This window comes from Vanessa atalanta, chromosome 3, assembly GCF_905147765.1.
Source record: "Vanessa atalanta chromosome 3, ilVanAtal1.2, whole genome shotgun sequence".
Taxonomy (NCBI): Eukaryota; Metazoa; Arthropoda; class Insecta; order Lepidoptera; family Nymphalidae; genus Vanessa; species Vanessa atalanta.
The window spans coordinates 8,628,806-8,644,484 of NC_061873.1; the positions used below are offsets into that span (position 1 = coordinate 8,628,806).

The window sequence follows — 15,679 nt, forward strand, 5'->3', positions numbered from 1 at the left end:
TTATAGTAATCAAGATGGACAATATTTAAGATGCAAAATATAAGTATTTTGAGAAATTATTTTCATTTTCTTATTTTTTTATCGAACCTCAACAATAAAAGCGCCCTTGTCGTTGTTTAAATTAATTGCTTAATAAATTAATAACATTAATTACCTCACCTTGATTTCTCATAACTATTAAAAAAAATGTTACAATGTCAATTATATTGCAATTATTAGTTAAAACACTATTGTTTGAATATTACTTATATGGCTCAAACGGTACTCAGAACTCGGCAGCGAAGCTTCATCGCTCATAACTCCTCCCGGCTCCAGCAAGCGCTTCGATCACGATTCACAACCCAGACTCTGACATGAATTGTCATTTTCTAGAATTGAGATTTGGCATATCGAAATAGTTACATATTTCTCGTTTCCAATACTATATTGTCCATCGAAATTGTATTGAAAATAGAAACAAATATAAAATGCTATTAAATAAATAATTCTGATAACATACACGTGTAAATTAATTCAGAAGGGAATAAGAAAATTGAAACAAGCATTAAACCACACAATAAGAGTATTTATTTTCAACTAAATTAATGACATGTTTAATTTACGACTTCAGTATTATTTCACAAAATAATACTCATCTCTTTGGCGTCTCGTTGAACGACGTTCGAATTCTTAAACTGTCAAATAACTTTTTTGTCAACAAACGATGAAAAATGTCAGCGCGTAATTTGAGTTCTTAATCTGACATCGCGAAAGCAATCATACGCTTTACTACGAAAATATAATATAAAAGTCACGATTAGATAAGTCTTGATATACACGAATACATCGTTATGATAATTAATAACGTTATGTTTAGCTAAAATAATTTTGAAAGTACTAAGTAAACATAAACGCGCACACATTTCTCCGTCTGAATTATATATGCCATGAGGTAGCAGCCCATAAATGTCTTACTGCTGGGCTAACGACTTTGGCTTAGGAGTATAATCCGCCACGCTATTCCAATGCGGGTTGTTGGCTGGTGGTGCGGCAAGTGCAATTAGTTTATACTTGGTGGTAGGGCTTTGTGCAAGCCCGTCTGGGTAGGTTCGAACACTCATCAGATATACTACCGCCGAATAACAGTACCCTGTATTGTTGCGTTCCGGTTAGAAGGGTGAGTGAGCCAGTGTAATCGCAGGCACAAGGGATATAACTTCTTAGTTCCCAAGGTTGGTGGCGCATAGGTGATTTTTTACAGCGCCTTTGTCTTTGGGTGGTGGTGACCACTTACCATCAGGTGGCTCATATGCTCGTTCGCCAACCAATGCCATAAAAAAAAGGAATTAAAAAATGGAATTATTAAGCAAAAGAAATTACTGTAAAAAATTTTAATATAGTTAAAGTTACGTTTTCAAACCACTGGACTATCTCGTTTTTATATTTATAAATACAAAATAAATCTTTACCAATATATAAAAGCGAAATACCGCTTACTCATTTATCACGAAATCTCAGAAACTATAACACCTACATACTTGAAATTTGGCAGGTAGGTAGGCAGGCAGGCAGCAAGATTTTACGAAACTCCACCCCTAAGGGAGTAAAAGGCATGGAAGTTTGTGCGTTTATAGCACTGCTGTAATGACGATGGATGTATAATATGGTATTATACCAGTACATTGCTTAAAAAACCATAGCTAAACAAAATCGAGGCCTGACGAACGTGGCATCTAAGGTATTTTATATTTCACATTTTTATGTACCCGCGATTTACCTTTATTTTGTGTGATTGTGACCTTTAAGAGTAGAGTGAACAGGTTTCTTTTGGATGGGGGTGTACCACCTTCGTCTTCATCTACACTTCACTTTCCATCAGGTGAGATGGAAGACAAACGCCTAATTCACTACAACTATATATTAAAAAAAAAAAAAAGTCCCGTCAAAATTGGTCCGGCCGTTCCAGATATTAACCGAAAACAGAAACAGGCAGACAGACCCACAAAAAATAAAAAAAAAAATATTTTGGTATTTGTACCGTGTATATGCATTTAGTCAAAATCGGTTATTTTAATATTACAAAGAGACACTTCAATTTTATTATATGTATACATATAGATTATATCTGCAAATAAAAAAGGCTATATAAAATTTACACGAGAAATGTATTACTATTTATAGAATAAATTAATTTTTTTTTTTAATTCCACGACTCATTTATACTGCGTGCGAATGAAGGGCGCTGAACATACCTATTTAGTTCCTGCTATGATTTTTTTATAAAGATCATTATAATTATATCTAAATCTTACTAATTTCTGTTATCTTATATAACAAGTATTATCAAATAATAAGTTTATCTGAAATATTTATACCTTTATAAGTTTTATAAAGCTTCATTAGCTTGCGGTTTCTTCTTAATATAAAAATGTGCATCGCTTTGCGTTTTCTCATTAGGATTTAGATTTAGGAGTATTAAGATGTGATCGTAAGGAACAGATTCATTTCAGTGTTAATTAGAAGTATGTGTATAATAAAATTTAATAGCTACTTTAAAATAAAAAATAAATCTTAATATTAAGAAACCGACAAAACTAGGTTTATTGTAATATTTTATAATATTATTATGGTAAATTAATTATGTTAAACAGCGGCAGATTTTATTAAGGGAAATAGTAATAAGTTTAAAAAAAATATATAAGACTTGCATAATCGTAAAAAAATATTTTTAATCTATAGGACCATTGGTTAGGTCAGACAATTGGATGTGGATGGATATAGAGGTAGGGGACGACCAACGAAACGATGGATGGATTGTGTGAAAGACGATATGGTTAGAAAGAATGTTACTTGTGAGATGACGTCCGACACAGTAGTATGGAACAAGAAGTAAAATTGGGATAAAGGCAGGAGGATGATGATGAGTACAATTGGTTAGGTTTAATTGTAATTTGTAAATACTTTTTGAGAAATAACAGCTCTATAAAAGCGGCGAAAACTTTTTGTCATACAGACATACATGAGGATGAAGTTACCGGTATAAATTAGCATGCATTCATGAAATAGTAGGTTAACTAGCAGTAAAGATATTAATGTATTTTAACAAAATAATTTATAGCTTAGGGCTCAGCAAAAGTCGAGGTGAATGTCATCGCTTTAGGACTCATTGGTATAGAAACCTTTTAATTAAGATAAATTTTTGTTGGTTTTCAATTTTATTCAACCCTTGATGAAATACAATGGTATGTAGGAACCACATATATTTCTACATATATACTCTATCTCTCTCACACACATATAATTCGAAAAACTATAATCGTTACGGTTGTTGTCGTGGTGGTGACAAAAGAATATTTCTTTTTATCAAATTTTACATTCGTGTATTAAAATTATAATACGTACGGAATTCTTAATATAATGTAGAGACTCGTGTTGACTTAATTTACATTGTTATTTTATTTTCATTTATAACTTAAATTCAACCAGTTTATCAGGAAGAGATGTTGTGTTGGCCAAAGTATTAATATTTTACTTACCTGTTTAATTTAATTAATTTATACATTTGAACATCGCTGTGTAGACCGTTTTGAAGGTGACTAAGTAAATGCTCAATATCAATTTAAAATAATATATTATGTTATATAGATATATATTATTATATTTTTCAGATGACGTTAAGACCTTTACCACCTTTACTGCAAGAAAAATCTAAGAGGGAAATCAATGAGGATCCTGACAGAATTGCTTCGGACTTATCAGCTATCAGGGAATGGATCGAAAAACAACCTCACTTAAAATCAGTTAATCCAAGTAAGTATCTTAATTATCAACTTATACGCTAATATTCTTAAAATGCAAAAATCCTTAATATTGACTATGTTTTAATTTAATATTTACCTATTTTGTGTAAAAGAAAAGCTGGTGACCTTCATTTGAAACATGTTTTAATACTTAGTAAGAAAAGGTTTACTAAGTACTTTGTTTGTCCAGAATATGTCGTTAATGATAATAAATGACTACATGTACTTAACTATCATTGCAAATAACTCAAAGTGGCATAGCTTGGAACGGCCCGTGGCTCGTGTTGGTGTTTCTGCGGGAAGTCATAAGATTCAGCATGTAGAGACAAAAAAATTCCACCACTTAATAAAATTATGCTCGAGTTTGTCAGTGTTCCTCAAACAAAAATCGCACGAATTTTACCTATATCTGATAGGAAGATAACGCCTGCAGGCATCTTATCAAATGTAGGAACTGTCTTTGATCGACATTTAAAAACACGTTCCGCAATGCCTGTGCAAGCTCTAAAATAAACTCGAGGAGCTAGATTTTAACACTTTTCGGGATCGTAAACGACTCATGACAATTACTTATTGAGTCTAGTGTAAGAGTGTAACTATCTTCTAAGTGTTAAAACACTAGTCCGCGGTCAAATTAATACATTAAGACTTTTATTCTGACGTAAGGAATAGACATTAATCTAAGATTCCATACGATTTTCTCATAGCACTAAAAACAGCTTTTGATTAATATCATATATTTATTTATAATTGTCTATTACTTAGACACTGGAGTCCAATACCGAACTCAATTAAAAGAAAAATTTACTTCAAAAACTATTATAATATTGATGTTCTCGCAATCTAAAATACAACTTGTCTCGTTGGCATAAATAATTGAAAAAAAAAAACAAAAGAAAAAAACAGCACACTTGCTTTGACACTTTTGTTTTATAAGTGTTGTAAAAAGAGTTTAATTATATGGCAAATAATTTTATTTAAAATTAAATTAATTATCGAAATCGTAGGCGCGAACAATAATATTCAACACTATTCAACTTATATCCACTTTAATTTTAATTCTGATATCAATGCCCGCATACAAATCATATAAGCAATCAATTGCGCAGTCACGAATCCATAATTAAAAACATATTATAAGTACAATTATTTACATTATTTATAATGTAACTAAAAATGTGAATTTTTTTGGTAAATTATTGCTTAACTAACTTGTGAAAATTTATTTTATATGGAATATGTTTTTTACCATAATGGAAAGCAAGAGAAATATGTAACTTTATTTCCACCTAGCGCCATCTATTGATGTATTTGGAAACCTTTACACCAGTTATAACAATTTGTGTATGGCTGTGCATATAGAAGCTTTGATTATTTTAAATGTGAACAGTTCTTACACTATACAATAGATGTCGCTGCTTTATGAATGTCGAACTTTCGTTTTTATTTGACAAAATATACAATCAAATAAACAAAGTAACGATTAAATTTTTACAATGATAAATATATATTTAATAAATATTATATTAGGTGGTAAGGTATGGTAAGGTATGTAAGCCCGTCTCGGTTGGTACCACCCACTCATCAGATATTCTACAAAACAAAAAAACAATACTTAGTGTTGTTATGTTCCGCTTTGAAGGGTGTAACTACAGCCAGTGTAAGTAAGGCATAAGGGACATGAGATTAATGGCTCATTGGAGTTATACATAACACCAATGAGCTATTAGAGCATGGTTAATATTCCTTGTAGCGCCAATGTCTATGGGCGGTGGTGATCACTTACCATCAAGTAGCCCGTTTGCCCGTCCACCTATATATATATATATATATATATATATATATATATAATCATTTCATCATTACATCATAATTTAAAGAAAAAAATATCTATATATAAATATCCTAGAAAATGAGTGATGGACGTTTTCTCGAGCTAAAATATTTTAATTTTTTTGAATAAATACTGTGTTCTTGAGTAAAGCTCATGCAAATAATAATAATGTTTATGACTTCGTACTCATTCGATTGATTTAATATGAATTATTCATGGTGTCATTATCTTATCGTCATAATAATAGTAGATCTTGCTGTTATTGAATAATACATGACCGAGACCTAGCTCGCCTAGTATTTGTACCTCTATATGTGTTATATGGTCCTACTAAAGATATAATACAATTGGTTTTCAGTTTTATTTGTCTCTTTTATGTTCCCTATAAACAGGGCCAGACCTTGAGTTTAGGGGGCCCTGAGCTAATAATACTTAGGGGCCCACCTATATATACACCTGAATATAGACTTGAATTAATGAATTGATGGATTGATGCAAACCATACGATCTGTTTAATTTAAATTATGTAATTCTTTTGCATTATTGTCTATTTTTTCACGGGGCCCTGGGCTGAAGCCCTAAAAGCCAAATGGTAGATCCGGCCCAGCCTATAAACAAATATTTTTCCATACCAACTGCATTGTATTTATTTTATTATTTCCAGGTGATCAATGGCTCCTTGCTTTTCTACGTGGAAATAAATTTAGTCTTGAAAAAACTAAGAACAAGTTAGACATTTATTACACTCTACGGACGGTCGTCCCGGAAATATTCCGCAATAGAAATCCATTCGATCCCACCATACAAGCTATTTTAAATATGGGGTAAGTAATTGCATAAAACTTTCGAGAAAACGTTCACAGAATATAACGCTTATTGGTTATTTTTTTTTTAGAATTTTTCTGCCTCTAAGGGTATCTAAATCGGAAGATTCTTGCAGAGTTTGTTTACAGAGGTACAAAGACTTTGACTCTTCTAAATATCGTTTCGTTGACGTCCTTAAGGTTTGCTTTATGATTATTGAAATCTTGATACTTGAAGATGATAACTTTATAATCGCCGGAGAGGTTTGTAAACTTTTATTCTTTATATCTATAGATATATTAATTATACAAGAGGCGCGATGGCTTGTACACGCGAATACTTATTGAAGATTGCGAGATCAAATCCGGGCAAGTACTTATATATTTTCATGTGATTAAATTGTGTTTATAATACATCTCATGCGGGGCGGTGAAGGTTAACATCCTGATGAAGCCCGCATATGTTGATTAAATGGTGCACGATATCAGTATTAGAGCCGTTTGGTGGAATAAGCCCAAGAGGAGACAAGACAGTTGTGTGACATTTAATCATATTAAATATTTAAAAAAATATTACTTTTCTAAAATGTTTATATTTTTTAGGATTTGTTAGTGGACGGAACTGGTTTGGACTTGACTACGCTATCTCAATGGACTCCGGCTTTGGCAAAAAAGTGTGTAACCATTTTTATGAAAGCTCTGCCCGTGCGTTTGAAGAGCAGCCACTTGTTTAATATGTCACCTGGATATGAAACAGCGTACAATCTGTTTAAGATATTTTTGAGTGAAAAACTTAAAAACAGAGTGAGTAATTTTAATTAACAATAACACATATAATATAAATAAATAAATATTGGACAACATCACATACATTACTTTGATCCCAATGTAAGTAGCTAAAGCACTTGTGTTATGGAAAATCAGAAGTAAAGACGGTACCACAAACACCCAGACCCAAGACAACATAGAAAACTGAACTTATTCTACATCGACTCGATCGGGGATCGAACCCGGGACCTCGGAGAGGCGTACCTATGAAAAACCAGGGAGGTCGTTGTAATATATATAATCATCTAAAAACATATTTAAAAAAAATGTGTTTTGTGTTTTTTAACTTAATTCTCATTATACTTGTCAATGGGTACAGCTATTGTATTCATAATTGTTACAAAGAATAGTTATTAAAATCTATTCATTTTCGAAATTAAAAATTGACTAATTAGTTCCTAAATTTTTAAAATCTTTATTGATAATAGACTTTCATGTCATATGCGTAAGTCAATCTTAATAAGCATTAGTTAATTAAGGTATAATTATAATCCAGTAATAAGTGGCGTGTATAATTTTACTAGGAATAAATATGAGGTAACACCTCAGTATTGATTGATTATAGTGAGCCGCGATGTCCCAGCGGTTAGAAAATATCATTTGCGTATTCAAACCCAGACAAAGACAGCAGACTTTTTTAAGTGCTCAATTTGTGTTTATTATTCAATTCGTGCTTGCCGGTGAAGGAAACCGCCATTATGTGTCTGATGAAAATCTGCCTCTGTATGTCTACCAACCCGTATTGAAGAGTATGGTGAATAAGCTCCAGACCTACTCTCTAACGAGGTGGTCTTAGCCAATCATTGGAGTTTATTAATCATCGCATAGTATAAAACAATGTCGCTTACCGTTGGCTGTCCCTATGTATGCTAAGATCTTTAAAATCACACAACGGACTTTGATGCGGTTTTCTTTTAATATCTAGATTGATTCAAGAGAAAGGTTACATACATGCACAATATAGTAAACACTGACAATTTTCCAAAGAGAAACCTCCAAAGTTATGTCGTAAATAAACACGTTATTTGCGCTTACATTGCAAATGCTGGCTCAACCCTACGGGGTAGATCAAAATAATGTACTACAGTATTGTATACCTTATAAAGGTCTTCAAAACAATCCGCAATGGTATATGTCTATCTTTTAGGGATAACCCACAATAACCAATTTTTATCCTTTACTTTTTACGAGAAAGCTAATATCGAAGCGATTTAAGCAATACAGCATGAATCCATTTAAGTACATTAAATACATTGTGCATTTAATATAGATCAATATGGATCTTTACAACATGTAATTTCAATGAATATTTTCGAGATACGTATTACAGATTTAAAACGCAGGGACATTTTGGTTTGTATTGTCTAATGACTGAAAATCTTCGAACGTTGTAAAACATTCTATAGTATATCAGAATTGCACCCATGCGAAGCCGGGGCGGGTCGCTAGTTTACTATTTAATAGAGACTCGGGCACGAATGCAATTTATACGGTACGGGTGTACTCTATAGCACTCGGGAATCATTTAGCTTGCTACCAGTGAAAAAAAAAATGTTCAGTTATGTTCGTTTATATATAAACGAACATAACTGAACATTTTTTTTTTATATATAATTGTATACAATTAAACAAATTTTACCTTTACTTTATAATATTAATACGGATAACAATTTAATAAATAAAAAAATATGTATGTGTTTTATATTTATTTATAGTTTCATATTTACGGCAATGGTTTCGAGGCATTGTATGATGTTATGCCGCGTAATTTACTGCCGAAAGAGTACGGCGGTGAACAGGGCACAGTGCAGGAACTAACGGGTAAGCTGTTGTAATTATTATCATTAGCTAGCTTGTAATGTCGTTAGTTATGTGTTGCGATGCCGGAAAATTCATAGTTCTCACGGTTTGCGAAATTTAACTGTTGCAACGCTAGCGTAAAAATATATTTTACATAATATTTTCGTGTAGACTTATTATTAAAAAGTCTTTGAGTACATTGTAGTAATTTAAAATCCTACATAATATTTTTTTTATTATTAACCCAATACCGATTACAGCAATTAGCAGACGGTAATTAAAATACAACTATAGTAGGTATGTTGTAAGTGTAGAGGTGAGATACTAATGTGTTCACAAAACAAACACATACATTCCGTTTGTGTGTTTGTCGTGTCTGTGAGAGTATGTTGTTATTTTAGTAGTATTATGTTTATCTTTTTAAATCGTTTTACCATTTTCAAATTATACTACTTTGTAATTATAATTATTTGACGTTACTTTTGTTTTCGTCTTATTTCTCAACAGATTACTGGAAGAAGAAAGTAGAGAGCTATAGTGAGTGGTACCTTCGCGAGGAGCTTGCATGTTCAGATGAATCCCTGAGGCCAAACAATCCCCATACAAGTTCCACTCTCTTCGGCGTCGAGGGTTCTTTTCGAAAATTACAAGTTGATTAAATAGAAAGATGATTTTAATATTTGAAAAAACTTGATTGTTTTTATTATAATGTAAGAAAAAATTAATTTTCGTATAACTTTTTTTGTATTAACTATTTTAATATATTTTTTTTTACAACTGAATACTTTGTCCACAGATTAAATAGACAATTGTGACATTATGATGTTGCCACATTAATAAATTATACTTTCATGTATTTAATAAAAGGCTTTTTGAATTTGAATGTTAAAATACTGACGCTTTCATTTCAATGATATGTTCATTAAGTTCGAATAATACAATAGACGCTCATGCATCAAATTACGAGGAAATGGGAATTAACAAGGAAAACAAAAAATAAACTCGTTCTGTAGGTCTTGTTACTGAATCTACTCTCTTTAACTACTCACTTGCATCTATTATAGCTTTTGGGTAGAGGACATGAAATTTTAAGAATGTATGCGATATGTAATATAGGAGGTGTTGGGTAATAAAAAGAAAAAAAAAATAACCTCAAAATTAATCTATACTAATAATTATAAATGCAAAAGAAACTTTCCTGTCGGTTTATCTGTTGCTCTTTCACGATCAAACCTCTGAAATGAATTTGATAAGATTTGGTATGAGGCAAGCTTGATCTCCTAGGGAGGACACCGGCTTACACCTGACGACCAACCCCTATAACGCAAGCGAAGCCGCGCGCGCGCCACCCACAGTACATACGCAAGGGATCCGAGAGCGGTGGCGAAAAGAGGCAATTATGGCAAGAGAGAAGGTTATGCTGTTTGCCGTCACTGTATACCAGACGGTATTAACCCCATTGAACCTCTAAAAGATCTATGAATTAGAAATACATACGATACAATAATATATTAACTAATGAACAAAGATGCATTTTATATTTTAAACTGATTACCAAGTATTTAAAAATAATTTTGAGACCTCAATTGCTTATGGATCTTACAGTTGGAATTATTTTATTCAAATAAACACTTATTGATGTGCAAATTAAATAACATAACGATAACTTTAAAAAATGTAATTAATCATAGGATTCTTCGACATAAATAGATTGATAAAGTTTTGATATTACGTTATTTTTATTGACAAAAAGTTTTCAAAACAATCGAACGGTTTCAGATTTCCCTTTTTTTTTAATGAACGATAAATTGGATTGAATTGAATGTTTTTAGTAGCACATATGAATATTTACATTGTTGTTTTTAATCTGTGGTTTTTGTTCTTATGAGAAATTTACTAAGTATGATGCTCTGCCTGTTGGTTTCCTCGCGTGATTATAACTTTTCTGCCTACGCGGACTTTTGAGAAAGAATAACGTACATATTATTATAAAAGTTGTTTGTGTTTTGTTTGTGTATAATGTAAGTATAATGTATTTTGAAAATTGAAATATCTGGTTATTTTGTTATATTTGCAGCTAAGATATTTTTATTTACTACTCATGTGTAACTTATTATTTTACACGGAAAAATAATTGAGTCGTTCGAGGAAAACACGTATCACAACTAGAATTACTTCTACATTAATTTTAACTTAACACATAACGGCTCTATAATTAACGACTGTACTAAAAGAACCGCAACTTAACGATGTTTTATGCATACAACTTTAAAACATTATAATGTAGGTAATAACAGTCAGCCATTTCATATTTAATTTTTTATAATAAAAATATTACATAAAGAGGAAGGTTTCGTTGACCTTATTCTTATGTGTAGTAACATTATTTGTTTTCGCTTCAATTGAATTCACTTTAATTCAAAGTTATACTACTTGTATGACATTCTTAATGCACTCAACGAACCCATGTCAATAAACTCATCACAGCCATGTGCACTTGCAGGCGTTTGAGGAGACGTTTTATTCTCTTTGACTACACTTTGCTTGTTTTAATATCTATACTTACTAGTAAAGTTCAAGTTTTTTTTTGTCGATCAGTATCATTGAAAAATTTCAAGTGTAAACATTACTGTACACTCTCATTTTTTTTTTTTTAAATACGTTACTTAAATATTATTTCCGTATTATTATAATAATTTACTTATTATTACTAATTACTATTATCGGAGATAAATTAAAAATTTTACATCGTTTTAAATTTATCATCAAGGCAACCAAGTATATTTAAATCGTTCAAATAGTTCACTTATCGCTATCACGATTCACATTATTTGGGTAAAGTAGATACTAGTTAGCGCGGTCTAAGCAGCGATGCACTGACGTAGTCGCGGGCAGCGTGAAGGGGCGCGGGCGCCGTCATGCCGTCAGTCGTGTTTAGTTGTCAAAGTGAACGCGCGTTGTTTGTGCGCAGTTGCGTTGTGCGTTGATATGTGTACGTTTCTATGCTATTCCTGGTGCTTGTGCGATCCCTAAGTGCCAGCACGTTACCATGTCGAGAGAGGACCTTAGGAACCGTTTCGTCGACGAGTCCTCGTCTGGACATGTCTCTGATGACGACGAGGTCGAGTTGAGAAAGGACAAAAAAAGCGTCAAAGAAATGATTCTTCGTTTTGAAAGAACTGGTATCTATATCGGAGGTTCAGTTGAATCCCTCGAACGATCCAAAGATCCTATGATGGGAAGCTTAACAAATATTGTCAATCCTATATATAACCATTTTCATCATCTTTCCCCAGTGCCGAGATCTCATGATAGAAACTCAAACGTGTCAGTGAATTCTATTTTATCAAATGTTTCGGAAATTAGTTGTGAATCAAGTTCATCGGGCTTTGTGTCAGATAGGAAATCAGCTTCCTTAAGGCCCCATAGACCCGCACCCCCTCCACCACCACCAGAACCTTTTAATGATAGTTCTTCTTTAGATAGTAAATCACCCGCGCCGGAGGAGACTGTGACGATTGAGAGGCGATTTTCATTTACGACGCCTTCCTCCTCACCTGTTGTGTTAAGACGGTCAAGACAGCCACCCGTTATACGCAGGAAATCTTCAATAGGAAGTCAAGGACGTATGGGTGAAACGCATTGGTCGTATGGTGTAAAACAGAGTGATTTGGAAAAATTACTTAGGTTGAAACTATCAGAGCCCTCCGACAATGAAGAAGAAACGAAAGTAAATACTGTTACCAATACAACGTCAAACGAAAGCAGTAGCAGCGACGATTCCTCTGACAGTGAGAAGGCAGAAGCAGGCGAGGAATACGTGATTAATAATGACGATGGAAGAACAGATACCTTGTCAACAGATCAGTCTACAGATACTCTAATAAACGATTACGAAAGTGATGAAGGCGATAATTTATCTGGTGCTTCTGAAGAACAATGTAATTTTGACAATGTTAGCATAAAATCCATATCGTCTTTGGACATGGTGCCGTATCAAAAGTATGATAGTATTACAGTGTCTTCGGACGAGTTTGGCTCCGAGGTGTGTCATGCACCAGATACAGAATTCCTCACTGTTAGTGCAGTAAATGAGTGGTGTGTTTCAAAGTCCATGGAACCGGTATTGATGCCGGTCGAATCGAAAAAGGAGAAATATAGGAGGTGAGGTCATTTGACTTTTTTCTTGATATCACAAGAAATATTTGCGATATCGTTGCGAGGCTTTGTCACACATTGATATCTGATAATTTATCGCTTTACCGGTGTAGGTTGATGATAATGATATGCGTGATAGTATATTGTTGCGTCTTTGTTCAATTTATTATCAATACGAAGAACCGAAAAATATACTGACGCCAAATTCAATAAGATTAAAAACTTATATAATTATAAATATGTATGTAAAATTGACGTTTAGTTATTTTTTTATATTAGGATTATTATTGTCTAGCCGTTACACGCGATTAATGAAAATGATTCAGAATACATTTTAAATAACAGACAGGTGATTATTGCACACAAACATAGTCAGCTGTCGTATTCACTACGTATGAGGTTTCACCTTGACGTTTATTCATATGGTAGGTACACGGTTAGTACGTGTAGGTGCTTAGCGTGGTTATATTTGCTTCATATTTATTTCAAAACTTATCGATTAATAACGTCTGTTCTCAGCTATTCTAGTCTTCGTTAAGTTCGTTCTATATAAAACTAAACATTAAAAAAATATATATCGATTACTAAATCTTATCCGTAGATTTGTTTGTGTGAAATTTGTTTTCACAATCACGATTAAAAGTAGCGCATTATCGTTGTCAAACCGTAATGAGATTAAAATATTAGTAGCTTAGAATAAAATACAACATCGAGCTAAAATTTTAAATCTAAGTATTTTTGCGTGAACCTAAAAACTGATGTTATTCATGTTAACATAACACCAGTACAAAACCTCCGTGCTACTAAATAAAATTAAAATATATATTAATTATATTACAAGGAACATGATAAATTATTTGTTAAATATATATGGTAAAAACATTTTTTTTTTAATACTCGTCATAGTTAAAAACGAATTGTACGTTTTATTTTGTTTAAAAATGTAAAAGTTAAATTATAAAATATATCTATAGTTTTCGAAATAAAACCGCAACAAATCGTTACCTCGTTCTAAGCGTGACACGATATTATTTATTTTACTCTCATGTCGTCTTACGATATTATTTATTTTACTCTCATGTCTTTTTTATTAAACGAGAACACATTTTCTGTTCTGTCCTATTCAAAAATGACGATTCAAAAGTGCTTGTGAAAGTCTACTTGAATAAAGTATATTTTGATTTTGAAAGAGTAAATATATCAAACCTTACATGCTAGTTATGCAGTGCAAATAATTTTTATATTTTTAGTATAGATTATTCAGAATCTCGACCCCTGATGTCAAAGTTTTATTATTTATCTGAACTTTTTCTTTGATTGCTTAAACGCAGTAGGCATAGATAAGGATCGAAACTGCGATTTTCCCGTTGCACCCGCAACCAGGTCACTGAAAGCATAAATGGACAATTTATGTCTCATCTCAAGTATATAATATTGTACATATATTTTAAACAAGAGCTTGGAGCTATTAATGGTTGATTTTTAAACAGGATACATAAATTTAATCGTAAATGGTTATTACATGTCAGTATACTTTACTTTACTTACTTACTTACTATATATATGTCATTCATATTTAATTGATAAAAAGTTACTCTACTTGCGTGTTTTTTTCCGGTTCTTCTCAGTAGAATCTTGTGTTATGCACCGGTGGCTTTAGAATTTAATCTTGTAATATGAAGATTCAAAAGTGCTTGTACCAATCTAATTAAATAATACATATTTTTATTTTCAACCGCTGAGAGTTAATTTGTTATTTAAATTAGATTGTAATTTTTATTGTTCGTTTGTGTCTGATAATATGAAAAGTGCATCTTTACTTGGAGGTCAAGATTCATTGGCGAATACATAAATATAAGGCAGAACATTCAGTTCAATAAAGATTTTGGTAGATTTATTCATGATACGGTGTGAATAATACACAATTATGTAATGCAATCCGACGAATAAGACCGCTGGCTTTGTTTATAAACACCGTCGTAACAGTTATGGTATGACCATTTTCAAACGTTTGTATTAGTAAATTATGTGTCTTTGGATATTGGAAAATTATTAATGCGTAATATGTTTATCTTATTAGGTAATTTGTTTCGTATTTGTAAAATACTTTTCAAATTGAAATAGCCTTATGATATAGCATTGATTTCTATGTAATCATATTTATATGAATTTATAATATGAATTATGAGGTTTACAAATTATTATACTTATGTGTCTATCATAAAATTTCGAGGAATTATTGAATAAGCAGCCTGTACTGTTATTTCTGGTATAAAAGCTTATAATGTCCTCGTGGATTTATACAAATTACTTGATTTGTCATTGTTGTGAAACGGTGATCTTTAATAACACAAAATTAAATTTGCAGAATTATTTGTAATATATTACCTGTACCATTCGTTTTATAGAATTAATTTAAAATATAACAATATTTTTTTATAACAAATTTCAAGTGTATCCTATTTTCTAATTCATGA

At 31.9% G+C, this 15,679-nt stretch overlaps 2 protein-coding genes across 5 annotated transcripts in view; both read left to right on the top strand.

Annotated features, from left to right (window-relative positions):
- Positions 1-3,451: 3,451 nt before the first annotated feature.
- On the top strand, positions 3,452-10,002 carry LOC125076410 (alpha-tocopherol transfer protein-like). Of its 3 annotated transcripts, none has more exons than XM_047688462.1 (7): positions 3,452-3,571; positions 3,648-3,789; positions 6,278-6,437; positions 6,509-6,680; positions 7,020-7,220; positions 8,960-9,065; positions 9,552-9,797. In XM_047688462.1, the coding sequence occupies exons 2-7, from the start codon at positions 3,648-3,650 to the stop codon at positions 9,701-9,703; spliced, it is 933 nt and encodes a 310-aa protein (XP_047544418.1). In that variant the 5' UTR covers positions 3,452-3,571; the 3' UTR covers positions 9,704-9,797. The 3 variants fall into 3 exon arrangements, 2 of the variants coding, with proteins under 2 accessions (XP_047544418.1, XP_047544419.1); XR_007120388.1 differs by lacking the exon at positions 3,452-3,571 and adding an exon at positions 9,841-10,002 and having other exon boundaries at positions 3,627-3,789; positions 9,552-9,754; XM_047688463.1 differs by lacking the exon at positions 3,452-3,571 and having other exon boundaries at positions 3,626-3,789; positions 6,554-6,680.
- A 1,958-nt stretch (positions 10,003-11,960) lies between these two features.
- The window catches only part of LOC125077242 (FYVE, RhoGEF and PH domain-containing protein 4-like), a 28,513-nt gene continuing 24,794 nt past the window's right edge, over positions 11,961-15,679 (top strand). For both annotated transcript variants that reach the window (XM_047689124.1, XM_047689122.1), the window contains exon 1: positions 11,961-13,208. In XM_047689124.1, the coding sequence (XP_047545080.1) occupies positions 12,094-13,208 (1,115 nt within the window). In that variant the 5' untranslated portion in view covers positions 11,961-12,093. The remainder of the gene's footprint in view (positions 13,209-15,679) is intronic.

Coding starts and splice junctions, on each gene's coding strand:
- LOC125076410 (XM_047688462.1), top strand. CDS start 3,648: ATGACGTTAAGACCTTTACCACCTTTACTGCAAGAAAAATCTAAGAGG. Junction 6,438..6,508: donor CAAGCTATTTTAAATATGGG/GTAAGTAATTGC, acceptor TTTTTTTTTTAG/AATTTTTCTGCCTCTAAGGG. Junction 6,681..7,019: donor ACTTTATAATCGCCGGAGAG/GTTTGTAAACTT, acceptor TATATTTTTTAG/GATTTGTTAGTGGACGGAAC.